This window comes from Salmo salar, chromosome ssa18 (genome assembly GCF_905237065.1).
Source record: "Salmo salar chromosome ssa18, Ssal_v3.1, whole genome shotgun sequence".
In the NCBI taxonomy this organism is placed as follows: Eukaryota; Metazoa; Chordata; class Actinopteri; order Salmoniformes; family Salmonidae; genus Salmo; species Salmo salar.
The window spans coordinates 44,621,662-44,640,255 of NC_059459.1; the positions used below are offsets into that span (position 1 = coordinate 44,621,662).

The following is an 18,594-nucleotide window of genomic DNA, read 5'->3' on the forward strand; positions in this document are numbered from 1 at the left end:
AAGTGCGTCACTAGGCTGGGACCTGCCTGCACGCCGACGTTAGGATGAGGAAGTTTAAACCACGCTCATCCTCGCCCTGACAGGGCAGCATTGAGCGGGAACTATCTCTGTCAGAGTATATAAGGGAGAACAAAAGGATGTGACGCTCTCTTCTCTGTCTGCCCTGCGTGGTGTCAGTGAGACCGTATATATACGAACAACATATTTACCATTCAAGTGTTTGCAATAATTAAAGAACAAAGAAAACTTGAGTTACTCTTTGCCAAATAATTTGTTCTAATACCAGATTTGAATTGACGCAACGCGACATCTCTCCACTCACACAATTAGCTGTGCGTCATCATTCCTGATCCGAGGTAGCAGCGCCGTCTTCCTCCAGTCGACGAACCGTCCCAACACTTCCCCTGCAGAGCCTTCTACACTGAAGGGGTTGGCTTCCTTAAAGATCTCCAGGCCTACCAGCACCACGCGGATATTCAACTTCTTATAATACTGGAGATGAATACAGAACATTACATAGAAAATATATCACGTTATGATAATTATTTTACAGACACACAGCCAAATAGTCTAGTACCCTCAAATTCAAATCTGGACCTGGTAGCTGACCTGTTGCACCCTATATAAACTACTGTAATTATTAGTTGACCCTGCTGGTCATCTTCACTTAATGGCCATGTACTCTTATAATCTCCAGCCGGCACAGCCAGAGCCAGAGGACTGGTCACCCCTCAGAGCCTGGTTCCTCTCTAGGTTCCTTCCTTTCTAGGGAGTTCAAACCCCCTCAGAACCTGGTTCCTCTCCAGGTTCCTTCCTTTCTAGGGAGTTCAAACCCTCTCAGAGCCTGGTTCCTCTCCAGGTTTCTTCCTAGGTTCCTGCCCTTCTAGGGAGTTTACATCTGCTGATGTAAAAAGGGCTTTATTTATAAATACATTTGATTGTCTACTACCTTCAAATCTCGACCTGGAAGCCACTTATTTAATTGTTCCCCTCTAATCAGGGACTGAGTTAGACATGGGACACCAGGTGGGGTGATATTAATGATCAGGGCCTGATTTAGACCTGGGACACCAGGTGGGGTGATATTAATGATCAGGCAGAACAGAAAAGCAGCAGTAGTCCGGACCTCCCAGGGTAATATTTGAACATCCCTGGTCTACTACTTTCTCTAGCTTCTCCTGGGTGAAGAGCTCATTGTAGCCTTATGTCTCAATGAGGATGAAGAGGACTGAGGAAGTACAGTTTCAGTGTAACATTGTTGTTTGCTTGAGACTGAGTAGCGAGAGAGGGAGAGAGAGGGAAAGATGTTTTGTCACCCCATCCAGCAGATTGGCTAGTTCCACCATCTCCTCTCGCACCGCTGTCTCGTTCTTTTTCTTGTAGGTATACTGTGGACATGGTCAGAAAGAGGCAGAACTCAGTCAGCTGATCATCATGTAGGAATACATTATAATATAACCCATTGGAGTAGCATTCTGGTTCTGATTCTGTGGTTCTGAAACCTCTCCTCGAGGACCCTCAAACATTATCACAATTTTGTTGTAACCCTGAACTAACTCACCTGATTTATCTAAATCAAGGGCTTGATGACTAGTTGACAAGTTGAATCAGGTGTGTTAGCTGGGGAACAGTTCAACTACATGGAACGGCTGGGCATCCAAGAGGAGAGGTCGGAAAACCTCTGAGTTGGCCTATACATCATCTATCAAAATTTGAACAAAATACTAAGTACTTTACCCTGAGAAAGTCAGCAACCAACACCAACTCCACGTATCTGGTCTGAGGTAAATTACGTTTCCTCTGTTAAGAAGAAGAAAAGAAAGTCCTTATTGAGACTGGTACTTCCACTCGCATCCATGTTTAGTCTGACAGACATCCAGTACATTCACCCTGAAAACACTTTAATATCTGTTATATTCTGCTACGCTGCGTAACGGAAACATTCCAACCCGTAAAAGTGCCGTCATCGAGAGGGAAGGGTGGAAAGGCGAGTGACTCTCAGTGTGCGACGTCTCATTGGTCACTCCACAGACAAAGGGTTCCGATTGGCTGTGCTCCAGGCGGTAGAGGAGGTGCTCGTTGTTTGTCGACTGCTTGATTGGTTCCAGCCCATAACTCTGGTTGCCGAGGAGAATGACACCCCTACGAAGAAGAAGTGCAACAGACAGATTGGTGACAAATTACTTTTCATTCACAGATCACCACAATGGTTTAACAACATTTCCTCGAATCAAGCTGAAGTCAGCGATGGTCCCGTGTGGCTCAGTTGGTAGAGCATGTTTGCAACGCCAGGGTTGTGGGTTCGATTCCCACGGGGAACCAGTACGGGAACAAAACATTTATGAAATGAAATGTATGTAAGTCGCTCTGGATAAGAGCGTCTGCTCAAATGACTAAAATGTAAAAAATGTAAATGTAAGTAGAGGACAGGGAAAGTCAGGATAACTGGTTAGACAAACAAGGAAACTATTATGAAAGGACTGGACAACTTCCTTGTTGAGAGACACTGAAAGCCTTCTCATTGGAACACTGAATGTGGTATAAAACAGAACCGTGTACAGGTCTACAAATACAAAAAGCATGGTCGGTCCTCCGTAGCTCAGTTAGTAGAGCACGGTCCTCCGTAGCTCAGTTAGTAGAGCACGGTCCTCCGTAGCTCAGTTAGTAGAGCACGGTCCTCCGTAGCTCAGTTAGTAGAGCACGGTCCTCCGTAGCTCAGTTAGTAGAGCACGGTCCTCCGTAGCTCAGTTAGTAGAGCACGGTCCTCTGTAGCTCAGTTAGTAGAACATGGTACTCTGTAGTTCAGTTAATAGAGCATGGCTCCAGGTCCTCTGTAGTTCAGTTAGTAGAACATGGCTCCAGGTCCTCTGTAGTTTTGTTAGTAGAACATGGCTCCAGTCCTCTGTAGTTCAGTTAGTAGAACATGGTCCTCTGTAGTTCAGTTAGTAGAACATGGTCCTCTGTAGTTCAGTTAATAGAGCATGGCTCCGTTCTGTAGTTTCGTTAGTAGAACATGGCTCCGGTCCTCTGTAGTTCAGTTAGTAGAACATGGTCCAGTCCTCTGTAGTTCAGTTAGTAGAACATGGCGGTCCTCTGTAGTTCAGTTAGTAGAACATGGCTCGGTCCTCTGTAGTTCAGTTAGTAGAACATGGTCCTCTGTAGCTCAGTTAGTAGAACATGGCTCCAGGTCCTCTGTAGTTCAGTTAGTAGAACATGGCATCCTCTGTAGTTCAGTTAGTAGAACATGGCTCCAGGTCCTCTGTAGTTCAGTTAGTAGAACATGGCTCCAGGTCCTCTGTAGGTCAGTTAGTAGAACATGGCTCCAGGTCCTCTGTAGGTCAGTTAGTAGAACATGGCTCCAGGTCCTCTGTAGGTCAGTTAGTAGAACATGGCTCCAGGGCCTCTGTAGGTCAGTTTGTAGAACATGGCTCCAGGTCCTCTGTAGTTCAGTTAGTAGAACATGGCTCCAGGGCCTCTGTAGGTCAGTTTGTAGAACATGGCTCCAGGTCCTCTGTAGTTCAGTTAGTAGAACATGGCTCCAGGTCCTCTATAGTTCAGTTAGTAGAACATGGCTCCAGGTCCTCTGTAGGTCAGTTAGTAGAACATGGTTCTTACAACGCCAGGATATTAGGTGTGATTGCCACGACCACCCATAGATCAAAAATGTATGCACGCACAACTGTTAGTGTATGAACGCAACATAACTGTTAGGCGATTTGGATAAAAGCTAAATGGCATATATTATTATAATATAAGACAGACCTGAGGTCAGTAGGTACTGAGAGTTAGTATTATTATATATATTTAGTGAATGAGAGACAGACCTGAGGTCAGTAGTTACTGAGAGTTAGTATTATTATATATAAGTGAATGAGGGACAGACCTGAGGCCTGAGCAGGTGCTGAGGGCGACCAAAGATTCTTCATGATCCTCCACATCCCCATGGTAATAACAATGGACCTGACACACACACACAACCAAGTGACAGGCAGCTATAAACAGGCATGTAATTTAATACCACCATGTGGAAATATACAGTCAAAACGTATGTATGTACAGCACCAGTCAAAGGCTTGGACTCATTCAAGGGTTTTTCTTTATTTTTACTATTTTCTACATTGTAGAATAATAGTGAAGACATCAAAACTATGAAATAACACATATGGAATCATGTAGTAACAAAGAAAGTGTTAAACAAATCAAAATAGATTTTAGATTCTTCAAAGTAGCCACCCTTTGCCTTGATGACAGCTTTGCATACTCTTGTCATTCTCTCAACCAGCTTTATGAGGTAGTCACCTGGAATGCATTTCAATTAACAGGTGTGCTTGGGCCAAGAAACAGAAGCAATGGACATTAGACTGGTGGAAATCTATCCTTTGGTCTGATGAATCCATGTTTGAGATTTTTGGTTCCAACCGCTGTGTCTGAGACGCAGAGTAGGTGAACGGATGATCTCAGCATGTGTGGTTCACACCGTGAAGCGTGGAGGAGGTTGTGTCACGGTGCTTGGCTGGTGACACTGACCATGATTTATTTAGAATTCAAGGCACACTTAACCAGCATGGCTACCACAGCATTCTGCAGCGATACGCCATCTGTTTTGGGCTTAGTGGGACTATCATTTGTTTTTCAACAGGACAATTGACCCAACACACCTCCAGGCTGTGTAAGGGCTATTCGACCAAGAAGGAGAGTGATGGAGTGCGGCATCAGATGACCTGGCCTCCACAATCACCCGACCTCAACCCAATTGAGATGGTTAGGGATGAGTTGGGCCACAGAGTGAATGAAAAGCAGCCAGCAAGTGCTCAGCATATGTGGGAACTCCTTCAAGACTGTTGGAAAAGCATTCCTCATGAAGCTGGTTGAGAGAATGCGAAGAGTGTACAAAGCTGTCATCAAGGCAAAGGGTGGCTACTTTGGAGAATCTAAAATATATTTTGATTTGTTTAACACTTTTTTGGTTACTACATGATTCCATATGTGTTATTTCATAGTTTTGATATATTCAATATTATTCTACAATGTATTAAATAGTAAAAATAAAGAAAAACCCTGGAATGAGTAGGTGTGTCCAAACTTTTGACTGGTAGTGAGATATATAGATATCTATATCTATCCACCCCCCACCCCTCGCATCGTGCCTAGCCCTCCCCACCCAGCTCGTCAGTCCCCCTCCCACCCCAGCCAGCTTGTCAGTCCCCCTCCAACCCCAGCCAGCTTGTCAGTCCCCCTCCCACCCGAGTCTCCCCTTACAATCCACCCAATGTCATTCTGTAATGTAGTCTCTGCTACTTACATCAGGTTTAGGATATGTAGACATCAGATTCCCACTGGCATCATGGGAAAACTGAACAAAGCTTTTGGATAAAAACTCTCTGATAAAAGAAAAAATTAAAATACACCGATCACTCCACAAGAATATAATTGTGTGACCTTAAGGTCATTACTAGTATGTAATAGAAGATAAACTGACTTACGTGTTCTTTTTAAGATGGAGGAAATGTTCCTTGTTGTCAATGATCAGTGAATAAGAACGTTCATCGGGTTCTTCAGTCTGAAATGAGTTGCAACAACAACACAGTCACATGAAAATACACCAGTCGTCATTTACCATCGTGTGTTCAAACCACGAGTTGGGAGACCTGTAGATGTATCTTACCTTTCCCGATTCAGGAAGTCTGTCGGCATCTCTTGCCCATCTCCTGTGAATAAGCTGAGGCTTTACAATCGTGTAGCTGGAAAGTTTAGATGTTTGTCCATTGAAAATATCTGGGAAAAAAAGGTAGAAAGAACAGCTAGGAACTACTGGCCTACTCATGTTCCAATGGCCAATGTCCCGAACGGCCATCACACACAGCTACAGTCTGATCGGCCAATCAAACAAAACAGCTAATTCATTAAGAAACATCAATCTACTGAAAATGTGTCAATGATGACATACTGGCATGGTCCCAAGTTAAATAAATGAGTGGAAAACACGATGTATTGCTGAGTATAGGTGACTCATTAGGCGCCTTCGACATTGAAGCCGACTTGAAAGGCGAATCGAGACGGACTGATGTACAAATCACCTTGCGTCATAAACACAGGGCCTTGCGAAAGTATCCTTGGATTTCATCACATTTTATTGTGTTACAAAGTGGGATTCAAATGGATTCAATTGTCATTTTCTTTTATCAACAATCTACACAAAATACTCTTGATGTCAAAGTTGATTTATTTTGTAAACATTTTTTAAAGATTAATAGAAAATAAATAACAAACATAGACTTCCCTGAATCAATACATGTTAGAAACAGCTTTGGCAGCGATTCCAGCTGTGAGTGTTTCTGGGCAAGTCTCTAAGAGCTTCACCACACCTGTATTGTGCAACATTAGCCATTATTCTTTAAGCTCTGTCAAGATGTTGGGAATCATGGCTAAACAGCAATTTTAAAGTCTTGCCATAGATATTCAAGTAGATTTAAGTCAAAACTTAAGTCAGTGAATGTTGGTTTCTTGGTAAGCAACTCCAGTGTGGATTTGGCCTTGTGTTTTAGATTGTCCTGCTGAAAGGTGAATTCCTCTACCAGTCTCTGGTATAAAGAAAACCTGCTTCAGTTTTCCTCTAGGATTTTGCCTGTGTTTAGCTCAATCCCATTTTATTTTTATTCTGAAAAACTCCCCAGTCCTTAACGATGTCAAGCATATCCATAACATGATGCAGCCACCACCATGCTTGTTAACAAGGAGGCAGTTCAGGTGTCAGCATGCTTAGTTAAGTTTCGATGGTGCCGAGCGGAGCTATTCTACCCGAACGAGTCTGCTCGCATACTCCCTTAAAAGATATTCACTTGAAAAAAATGAGATAGATATCTCTATCTCTAATAAATAAATAGGCAATTGTACTGTTTGTTTTGAGACGCCGTAGTCAGTATACACTTCCTCAAAAGTCTGAATTAATCTATGATTCATTAATTTTAATTTTTTGCAAAGGAGATCGTAGTCGCACGATTTTGCATCTGACTAGAATGATTGGTGCAGTATTTTCTCAAGTGAAATGTTTTTCTCATGAGCACGAGTCGTCTCGTTGAATGACAACAGGCACTTAATTGAAAAATCCCTACTGTTGACCAATCGTCGACGAGGCAGCGTAGACTTTGGCTTGCCTCGGGGAAAAAAATCTTGTGTCCAAACAGCCCAAATAAAAACACTCGCCAAAGTCCAAAACAAACATAAATGTCACAAAATGTTTTCATAATATATGCACGAACTGTTCTGAACTGTTTCGGCTGGGAAGCATGCGGACGCCTTTACTTAGTGATGCGTTGTTTTTGCCCAATTTCTTTTTGGTGCATTTGGACAAAAAGAGTGTTCTTTTTTTTTTTTACAGTATTACTTGTTGCCCTGTTGCATACAAAATGCATGTTTTGGTATATTTTTATGATGTATATATATTTTTTTATTTCACTGTCATTTAAGTCGTTATTGTTGAATCACTAGAATGTTGATCCATCCTTAGTTCTCCCATCACAGCCGTGTTTTAAAATCACCGATGACCTCATGGTAACATCCCTGAGCAGGTTCATTCCGGTCCTGCAGCTCAGTTCAAAAGGACGACTGCCACTTTGATGTGTGTGTGGTTTAATACATAATCCACAGCATAATTATTAACTTGACCATGCTTAAAAAGAGATATTCAATGTCTGATTTGTTATTGTTACCCATCTACCAATCAATGACCTTCTTTATGAGGCTTTCAAAAAAGCTTCCTGGTCTTTGTAGTTTCGATAGTTGACTGAGGGACCTTACAGATGTTGTATGTATGGGGGACAGAGAAAGGGGTTAGTCATTCACTACTAGACTGAGGGACCTTACAGATGTTGTATGTATGGGGGACAGAGAAAGGGGTTAGTCATTCACTACTAGACTGAGGGACCTTACAGATGTATGTATGGGGGACAGAGAAAGGGGTTAGTCATTCACTACCAGACTGAGGGACCTTACAGATGTATGTATGGGGGACAGAGGAAGTCGTTAAAAAAACCCCACAGCAACCTGTATTATTCCACACAGAGTGAATCCATGTAACTTATGTGATTTGTTCATCCAAATTTGACTCCTGAACCAATTTAGGCTTGCCTAAACAAAGGGGCTGAATATCTATGCAACGACAATATTTTACTCATCTAATTTTTATGAATATATTTTTTTTTAACGTTTCCACTTTCAGAGTATTTTGAGTATATTGTTGACAGATCGACGGCGTGACGTCAGCGGGCAGATCGACGGCGGCACGTCAGCGGGCAGATCGACGGCGGCACGTCAGCGATCCATTATTGGTTAAACGGGTTCTTACCACGTAACCACCATACCGCCAGAGTCTGTACTTCTGTTTTGAAGCCAGATGATGAGTCTGAGCCGTATTTCACCGTTAGTTTTACACAAATCATTTTAAATCTGCAGTTAGTAAAACTGACGATTGTTTATTTGTTATTAAAAGTACTAACGAGTGTATTGCTGTTTATACGAGTGCACTGTTGTTTGTACGAGTGCCTGACGAGTGTACTGTTGTTTGTACGAGTGCACTGTTTGTACGAGTGCCTGACGAGTGCACCGTTGTTTGTACGAGTGCACCGTTGTTTGTACGAGTGCACCGTTGTTTGTACGAGTGTACCGTTGTTTGTACGAGTGTACCGTTGTTTGTACGAGTGTACCGTTGTTTGTACGAGTGTGCGTACTGAGACTATCACCCTGATCTTGACTACACTAGGTAGTTGGGCTACTTCCCACGCTGCCGTGGGACAACAATGCCACAGATGTCTCAAGTTTTGCATGAGAGTGTGCATGCTGACTGCAGGAATGTCCACCAGAGATGTTGCCTGAGAATTTTATGTTAATTTCTCGACGAAAAAAATGCATCCAACATCGTTTTAAAGAGTTTTGCACTACGTCCAACCGGCCTCCCAACCGCAGACCACGTGTTACCACGCCAACCCAGGACCTCCACATTCGCTTCTTCACCTGCAGCCACCCGGACAGCTGATGAAACTATTTCTGTCAGTAATAAAGCCCTTTTGTGGGGAAAAAAAATAAAAAAAAAAAAAAAAAACTCTGATTGGCTGGGCTTGGCTCCCCTGAGGGTGGGCCTATGCCCTCTTAGGCCCACCCATGGCTGCGTCCCTGCCCAGTCATGTGAAATCCATAGGATTATGGCTTGATACATTTATTTCAATTGACTGATTTCCTTATATGAACTGTAACAAAGTAAAATCATTGAAATTGTTGCGTTTATATTTTTGTTCAGTATAAGTTATTTCTTGTATAGACTGCTGTCTTAATTGAAATAAACTTCTGTGAGGGGGAAATAATTGCCACATTAACTACCATCAGCAACACCGTTCTACAGCTGCCCAGTGGGAAGCACCTCGGGTTCAGTTTTGCTCCTGGCAGATATCGGCTAGGTGAAGCGACCATCTGTGCTCTCATACTCACTAAAGACCGTGGCTTGAAAAACTAGAAAAAAAACACAGCAATATTACCGATGTTTGTCTCTCTTGAGCCACCGTAGCAACAACATAGCCAGAAACATTTCCTCAAAATTGTCTATATTAATCTTCAAAACAGACCTCCTGCAACTCAACACGGACATTTTAAAAGTTTCCTGTTTCCATGAATTGAGGAAGAAGAAAACATTTCTCTGTGCGACACCAAACAGTACGTGACCTGTAACTCCCAGTAACAGATAACAAAAATATTTGTTTAAATCACATTATCTGATGTAACAATCTGTAGCTAGTTCTCTTGGCTTCCAGAACACAAAAACTAAAGTCAACTTCCCACTTTCTATTTGTTAACCTTAAATAAAAATAGCAAAACTAAAGAAAATATAAAATGTTAATCTCTAAACAAGTGAAATGACATTTTTGAAAAATGTATATATTTTTTGTGGTGTGTCATATTCCATTTTGTATTTGTTTAGCCGACGTTTCATATTCGGTTCCACGCATTAAAAACTGATTTAGGATCATCTCTTACCATCACAGCCCAAACCTTCAGGCACATAAGAAACAATAAGACCGACCCCGGATCAGAATTTATAACAAGCGCTAACTAAAGTAATTATTTTGTGCGGAAGCACAACGTGTCGCAGAGAGTTGCTGTGAAATAGCCTCTATTGGTGGTTAATAAGTAAAGTGAAACGGTATGATAGACAAAGTAACCTTGTTATCAGGTAGGCTACATTTCACAATCCAATTCCCGAGGCATTGTAATCACAACAGGTAACGAAGAAGGCTATCACCTAAAGAGAATAAAAAATAAATAAAATAAAAACATTTCAATCTCTCACCCACCTTTATTGTTCTCGGTTCCAACGATGCAACAAATTAGAAAGACTAAAGCCACTAGACTTTTCCCCAGCATGGTCCTTGCTACAGCATTTGTCCATTGACGACAGCTGTGTTATCGGGCTGTGGAGGCGGACAGGGCAGGTGAGAAGACACCTGTGAGCCGAGGAGGTGTACCTAAAGTTACTCTTCTTCTGTGGGGTTTATCGGCGTTATGGTGCATTATCGCCACCTACTGTACTGGAGTATGGGAGTATTCCCACATCTTTAGAGAACGTTTCCTTCAGAGGAACTCCTTAGGTCATTCTCATTTTCATAGGAACGTTTCCTGTAAGGCCATTCCCTTCATTTCTAATAGATCTAACACAGAACGTGTTTACCATGTTCTCTGAACTTAACATGTTCTTAACATGTTTTCATGGAAACATTACAAGCTCATTCATGTGTCCAGTTTTCTGTGAATTAGGAGAATATTCCATGTCCCAACAAACATTTGCATTTTTTTTATTTCACCTTTATTTAACCAGGTAGGCCAGTTGAGAACAAGTTCTCATTTACAACTGCGACCTGGCCAAGATAAAGCAAAGCAGTGCGACACAAACAACAGCACAGAGTTACACATGGAGTAAACAAGTGTACAGTCAATAAAACAATAGAAAAAAAAGAAAGTCTATATACAGTGTGTGCAAATGTTGTGAGGAGGTAAGGCAATAGAAAAATTTAGAAAAATGTTTTTCACAGCAGGTCTTATTACTGTTGCAGAGCCAATCAAGGCCCTGATTGGTGACCCATCCATTCCTAGTTCTTTGACAGTTGGCAGGGTTAGGGATATTCACACACAGTGGTTTTAACATGCAGTGTTTTCAACTTACATGATTACATTTTCTATTTATTTAACCTTTATTTAACCATTGAGACCCAGAGTCTCTTTTTCAAGGGAGACCTGGCCAAGAAGGCAGCAACAATCAATACATTACAGAACTAAAACATACAACAATACAGCACAACATGATCCAGCCTAAAGAAAAGCATTTACACTCCTCCATAACAGAGTCTCCCGTCAATATTTTAAATCCATTCAGTGGCACTAACATATCTAGATGAAGCATGGATTGTAGACTGTTCCATGCCTCTGGTGCACAAGAAGAGAAGACAGTCTTGTCTAATACTGTGAATGTCCTGGGGACTTAAAGTAGCAACCACCTAGCAGACCGGGTATGGTAACTGCTGGTGGTGAAGGAGATCAGACTACAGAGGTAAAGAGGGAGTTTACCCAAAAGGGCTTTGTAGATGAACACATACAAATATAGCTTTCTGTGCATATAAAGTGAGGTCCAACCTACCATTTGGTACAATGTGCAATGGTGGGTGAGTGACTTGGCATTTGTAATAAAGCACAAGGATGCATGATAAACAGAGTCCAGTCTCTGTAAGACAGAGGAGGTTGTATGATAAACAGAGCCCAGTCTCTATAAGACAGAGGAGGCTGTATGATAAACAGAGTCCAGTCTCTGTAAGACAGAGGAGGCTGCATGATAAACAGAGTCCAGCCTCTGGTAGACAGAGGAGGCTGTATGATAAACAGAGTCCAGTCTCTGGTAGACAGAAGAGGCTGTATGATAAACAGAGTCCAGTCTCTGGTAGACAGAGGAGGTTGTATGATAAACAGAGTCCAGTCTCTGGTAGACAGAGGAGGCTGCATGATAAACAGAGTCCAGTCTCTGGTAGACAGAGGAGGCTGTATGATAAACAGAGCCCAGTCTCTATAAGACAGAGGAGGCTGTATGATAAACAGAGTCCAGTCTCTGTAAGACAGAGGAGGTTGTATGATAAACAGAGTCCAGTCTCTGGTAGACAGAGGAGGCTGTATGATAAACAGAGTCCAGTCTCTGGTAGACAGAGGAGGCTGTATGATAAACAGAGCCCAGTCTCTATAAGACAGAGGAGGCTGTATGATAAACAGAGTCCAGTCTCTATAAGACAGAGGAGGCTGTATGATAAACATAGTCCAGTCTCTGTAAGACAGAGGAGGCTGTATGATAAACAGAGTCCAGTCTCTGGTAGACAGAGGAGGCTGTATGATAAACAGAGTCCAGTCTCTGGTAGACAGAGGAGGCTGTATGATAAACAGAGTCCAGTCTCTGGTAGACAGAGGAGGCTGCATGATAAACAGAGTCTAGTCTCTATAAGACAGAGGAGGCTGTATGATAAACAGAGTCCAGTCTCTGGTAGACAGAGGAGGCTGTATGATAAACAGAGTCCAGTCTCTGGTAGACAGAGGAGGCTGTATGATAAACAGAGTCCAGTCTCTGGTAGACAGAGGAGGCTGCATGATAAACAGAGTCCAGTCTCTATAAGACAGAGGAGGCTGCATGATAAACAGAGTCCGGTCTCTGGTAGACAGAGGAGGCTGCATGATAAACAGAGTCTAGTCTCTATAAGACAGAGGAGGCTGCATGATAAACAGAGTCCAGTCTCTGGTAGACAGAGGAGGCTGCATGATAAACAGAGTCTAGTCTCTATAAGACAGAGGAGGCTGTATGATAAGCAGAGTCCAGTCTCTGGTAGACAGAGGAGGTTGTATGATAAACAGAGTCCAGTCTCTGGTAGACAGAGGAGGCTGCATGATAAACAGAGTCCAGTCTCTGGTAGACAGAGGAGGCTGTATGATAAACAGAGTCCAGTCTCTGGTAGACAGAGGAGGCTGTATGATAAACAGAGCCCAGTCTCTATAAGACAGAGGAGGCTGTATGATAAACAGAGTCCAGTCTCTGTAAGACAGAGGAGGTTGTATGATAAACAGAGTCCAGTCTCTGGTAGACAGAGGAGGCTGTATGATAAACAGAGTCCAGTCTCTGGTAGACAGAGGAGGCTGCATGATAAACAGAGTCCAGTCTCTGGTAGACAGAGGAGGCTGCATGATAAACAGAGTCTAGTCTCTGGTAGACAGAGGAGGCTGCATGATAAACATAGTCCAGTCTCTGTAAGACAGAGGAGGCTGTATGATAAACAGAGTCCAGTCTCTGGTAGACAGAGGAGGCTGTATGATAAACAGAGTCCAGTCTCTGGTAGACAGAGGAGGCTGTATGATAAACAGAGTCCAGTCTCTGGTAGACAGAGGAGGCTGCATGATAAACAGAGTCCAGTCTCTATAAGACAGAGGAGGCTGTATGCATATACAACAAGTCACCATAATCAATTACAGAGAGAAAAGTGGCCCGAACAAGCTTATTTCTAGCCATAAGTGGGAAGCAAGCCTTATTCCCGAAAATAAAAACCCAATTTCAATTTAAGCTTCCTCACAAGATTATCCATATGAACTTTAAAGGACAACTTGTCATCCAACCAAATACCTAGGTATTTATAGGATGACACTTTTTCATTGGATAAGCCACCAGGTGTGACAATGCTAACGTTCTCTGGCAGAGTTCTAGCTCTGGTAAAAGGTCATGAATTTAGTTTTTTTTGTAGACCAGTTTTTCAAGACCAGTTTGAGACCATAAAGGGAGGCCTGCAGTGACTGAAAAGCAGTGTGGAGCTCTTCAACAGCCTGAACCAGAGATGGAGCACATTAATACATGACTGGATCATCTGCATATTTCTAATTTGTTGATTTATTTATATGTATATATTTGTGGTACTGTATCAGTTTCAATACAGTGTTATTGGATTACTGTTCCACTTGGCTGGTTGCATCCCATTTCCCAAATTGTTATTTAAATTTTTTAATTTCACCTTTATTTAACCAGGTAGTTCTCATTTACAACTGCGACCTGGCCAAGATAAAGCAAAGCAGTGCGACACAAACAACAACACATGGAATAAACAAACGTACAGTCAATAACACAATAGAAAAAAATATATATACAGTGTGTGCAAATGAGGTAGGATAAGAGAGGTAAGGCAATAAATAGGTCATAGTGGCAAAATAATTACAATATAGCAATTAAACACTGGAATGGTAGATGTGCAGAAGATGAATGTGCAAGTAGAGATACTGGGGTGCAAAGGAGTAAAAAAATAAATAACAATATGGGGATGAGGTATTTGGATGGGCAATTTACAGATGGGCTATGTACAGGTGCTCTGACAGCTGATGCTTAAAGTTAGTGAGGGAGATATGAGTGTCCAGCTTCAGTGATTTTTGCAGTTCGTTCCAGTCATTGACAGCAGAGAAATGAAAGGAAAGGCGGCCAAAGGAGGTGTTGGCTTTGGGGGTGACCAGTGAAATATACCTGCTGGAGCGTGTGCTACGGGTGGGTGCTGCTATGGTGAAATCATTAATACAAATTGAGAACAACACAGGAGCTAAAATGGAACCCTGGGGCACACCTCTAATAATCTCTAGACAGCTAGACTTGTGATTGTCAGTATATACACATTGTGTTCTGTCAGAAAGATAGTTCCTAAACCAATTTACTGCTCCTTCACTGAGACCAAAGTTATGGAGTCCAGCTAGCTGTGTGTTCATAAAAATAATAATAATTATTCAACATGTCCTTAACTGCGATTTGAACTCACAACCCCTTGGTTCACAGTACTCCAATCTCCCTGCTCCACCACCATGCCTGTCAGCTGATATGAAGACTTTACTGTAGTAGTCACTGTAGTGTATTTACTGTAGTATACTGTAGTCTTTACAGTTAGCTATACTATAAATACTGTAGTAGTCACTGTAGTGTATTTACTGTAGTATACTGTAGTCTTTACAGTTAGCTATACTATAAATACTGTAGTAAAATAACCCCAGCACACTGTAGTATTTACAGTTAGCTATACTATAAATACTGTAGTAGTCACTGTAGTGTATTTACTGTAGTATACTGTAGTATTTACAGTTAGCTATACCATAAATACTGTAGTAGTCACTGTAGTGTCTTTACTGTAGTATACTGTAGTATTTACAGTTAGCTATACTATAAATACTGTAGTACAATAACCCCAGTATACTCTAGTCTTTACAGTTAGCTATACTATAAATACTGTAGTAAGATAACCCCAGTATACTGTAGTCTTTACAGTTAGTTATACTATAAATACTGTAGTAAAATAACCCTAGTATACTGTAGTGTATTTACTGTAGTATACTGTAGTCTTTACAGTTAGCTATACTATAAATACTGTAGTAGTCACTGTAGTGTATTTACTGTATTATACTGTAGTATTTACAGTTAGCTATACTAAAAATACTGTAGTAGTCACTGTAGTGTATTTACTGTAGTATACTGTAGTATTTACAGTTAGCTATACTATAAATACTGTAGTCGTCACTGTAGTGTATTTACTGTAGTATACTGTAGTCTTTACAGTTAGCTATACTATAAATACCTTAGTAATATAACCCTAGTATACTGTAGTCTTTACAGTTAGCTATACTATAAATACTTTAGTAAAATAACCCTAGTATACTGTAGTGTATTTACTGTAGTATACTGTAGTCTTTACAGTTAGCTATACTATAAATACTGTAGTACAATAACCCCAGTATACTGTAGTCTTTACTGTTAGCTATACTATAAATACTGTAGTACAATAACCCCAGTATACTGTAGTATTTACAGTTAGCTATACTATAAATACTGTAGTCTTTCTCCCTGAGGAAACCTACTGGAGAAATACTAAAATTACACCTTTTCCATAACCTGTAAATAGGACTGGGGGTCTGACCGGATAGTTCAGAGCTTCTGCTCTTTTCTAACACAATGTATGATCTATACTTGGCATGTAGGTTTTCCACTTATGGGTGGCACAAATTGGGATAAGGGGGAGGAGAATGGGCAGGGTATATGCAAATTAAATACTGTAGTTTTTACTATAATTTAAAAAATGTTGTGTTTTTGCGTACTGTAGTGTTTTTGCGGACATGACTGTAGTATTTCCTATAGTACTCTACAGTATACTACAACATTCTATAGCACGTACTACACATGATCGAGGGATACTACAGTGTGTAGTATAGTATTCTACAGTGTGTAGTATAATATTCTACAGTGTGTAGTATAGTATTCTACAGTGTGTAGTATAGTATTCTACAGTGTGTAGTATAGTATTCTACAGTGTGTAGTATAGTATTCTACAGTGTATAGTATACTATTCTACAGTTTACTACAGTGTGTAGTATAGTATTCTACAGTGTGTAGTATACTATTCTAAGGTGTAGTATAATATTCTAAGGTGTAGTATAGTACTCTACAGTTTACTACATTAGGTAGTATAGTTTTCTTACAAAAACATTCTTCCTCCCTAGAATTGTTAGCTGGGATAGCATCTCTCTCTCTCTCTCTCTCTCTCTCTCTCTCTCTCTCTCTCTCTATCTGTCTCTCTCTCTCTCTCTATCTGTCTCTCTATCTTTCTCTATCTGTCTATCTGTCTATCTGTCTCTCTATCTGTCTATCTGTCTCTCTATCTGTCTATCTGTCTCTCTCTCTCTCTCTCTCTCTCTCTCTCTCTCTCTCTCTCTCTCTCTCTCTCTCTCTCTCTCTCAACACATGTTCAACAGTTTCAAATTCCTGGCAGTAACCACACCTTCCTGATGAATGCCTTCCTTTTAGATGCAATAAGTTGTTCAGCCGGATGTGTCCTACTCTGAGTCCAGTGAAAATGGCCTCCTCTTTCCTGTCTCTTTCTGCCATCATGTTCTCCTAACTTTAACACCCAAACATAGATAGAATGTTCCCCTGACTAACGGAAAACACTCAAACAGTAGGGGGACATTATGGGTAACATTACAAAAACATTCTTTCTCCCTAGAATTGTTAGCTGGGATAGCAATTATCTCTCTCTCTCTCTCTCTCTCTCTCTCTGAAACCTCAATGTCCACCTCCACACCTCCAAGGACTGAAAACCTCAATGTTCCCCTCCAAGGGCTGAATCCTCAATGTCCACCTCCAAGGGCTGAAAACCTCAATGTCCACCTCCAAGGACTGAACCCTCAATGTCCACCTCCACACCTCCAAGGGCTGAAACCTCAATGTTCACCTCCAAGGGCTGAAACCTCAATGTTCACCTCCAAGGACTGAACCCTCAATGTCCACCTCCACACCTCCAAGGGCTGAAACCTCAATGTTCACCTCCAAGGGCTGAAACCTCAATGTTCACCTCCAAGGACTGAAACCTCAATGTCCACCTCCACACCTCCAAGGGCTGAAACCTCAATGTCCATCTCCAAGGGCTGAACCCTCAATGTCCACCTCCAAGGACTGAACCCTCAATGTCCACCTCCACACCTCCAAGGGCTGAAACCTCAATGTTCACCTCCAAGGGCTGAAACCTCAATGTTCACCTCCAAGGACTGAAACCTCAATGTCCACCTCCACACCTCCAAGGGCTGAAACCTCAATGTTCACCTCCAAGGGCTGAAACCTCAATGTTCACCTCCAAGGGCTGAAACCTCAATGTTCACCTCCAAGGGCTGAAACCTCAATGTCCACCTCCAAGGGCTGAAACCTCAATGTTCACCTCCAAGGGCTGAATCCTCAATATCCACCTCCAAGGGCTGAACCCTCAATGTCCACCTCCAAGGGCTGAAACCTCAATGTCCACCTCCAAGGGCTGAAACCTCAATGTCCATCTCCAAGGGCTGAAAACCTCAATATCCACCTCCAAGGGCTGAACCCTCAATGTCCACCTCCACACCTCCAAGGGCTGAACCCTCAAAGTTCACCTCCAAGGGCTGAAACCTCAATGTCCACCTCCCCTGTCGTACCCGACCATGGGTTAGTAGTATCTCATATAACAGGTCTTATCCCTCCACCCCCACATGAGCTGTGACCCCAGTAAATCGAGCCTGTATACCCACCTGTCTAACCTCACCATGGGTTAGTAGTATCTCGCATAACAGATCTTGTCTGCTACGTGAGTTAAATGTTTGCAGACTCCTCAACATGGCATATAAGTCAGAGCATATAACTACATCTGTTCTGCTTGGCTTCCTCCACCCACTGAGTGTACAAAACATAAGGAACTATTTCCAGGACAAACTGACCAGGTGAATCCAGGTGAAAGCTATGATCCCTTTATTGATTGTCACCTGTTAAATCCACTTCAATTAAAGAATGATCTTTTTAAGCCCTGAGGGAATTGAGACATGGATTGTGTGTGTGTGTCATTCAGAGGGTGAATGGGCAAGACAAAAGATTTAAGTGCTTTTGAACGGGGTGTGGTAGTAAGTACCAGGCACACCGGTTTGTGTGAAGAACTGCAACGCTGATGCGTTTTTCACAATCAATCGTTTGCTGTGTGTATCAACAATGGTTCACCA

The 18,594-nt window shown here is 41.9% G+C and overlaps 1 protein-coding gene across 1 annotated transcript in view; it reads right to left on the reverse strand.

The window, feature by feature from the left end:
- LOC106577433 (disintegrin and metalloproteinase domain-containing protein 9) overlaps positions 1-9,497 on the reverse strand; it is a 35,232-nt gene extending 25,735 nt beyond the window's left edge. The window contains exons 1-9 of the mRNA XM_045701183.1: positions 9,481-9,497; positions 5,666-5,775; positions 5,484-5,560; positions 5,303-5,381; positions 3,884-3,960; positions 1,950-2,142; positions 1,738-1,800; positions 1,317-1,388; positions 323-492 (exon numbers count right to left, since the gene is read on the reverse strand). Of these exons, the coding sequence (XP_045557139.1) occupies positions 323-492; positions 1,317-1,388; positions 1,738-1,800; positions 1,950-2,142; positions 3,884-3,960; positions 5,303-5,326 (599 nt within the window). The 5' untranslated portion in view covers positions 5,327-5,381; positions 5,484-5,560; positions 5,666-5,775; positions 9,481-9,497. The remainder of the gene's footprint in view (positions 1-322; positions 493-1,316; positions 1,389-1,737; positions 1,801-1,949; positions 2,143-3,883; positions 3,961-5,302; positions 5,382-5,483; positions 5,561-5,665; positions 5,776-9,480) is intronic.
- Positions 9,498-18,594: the final 9,097 nt, after the last annotated feature.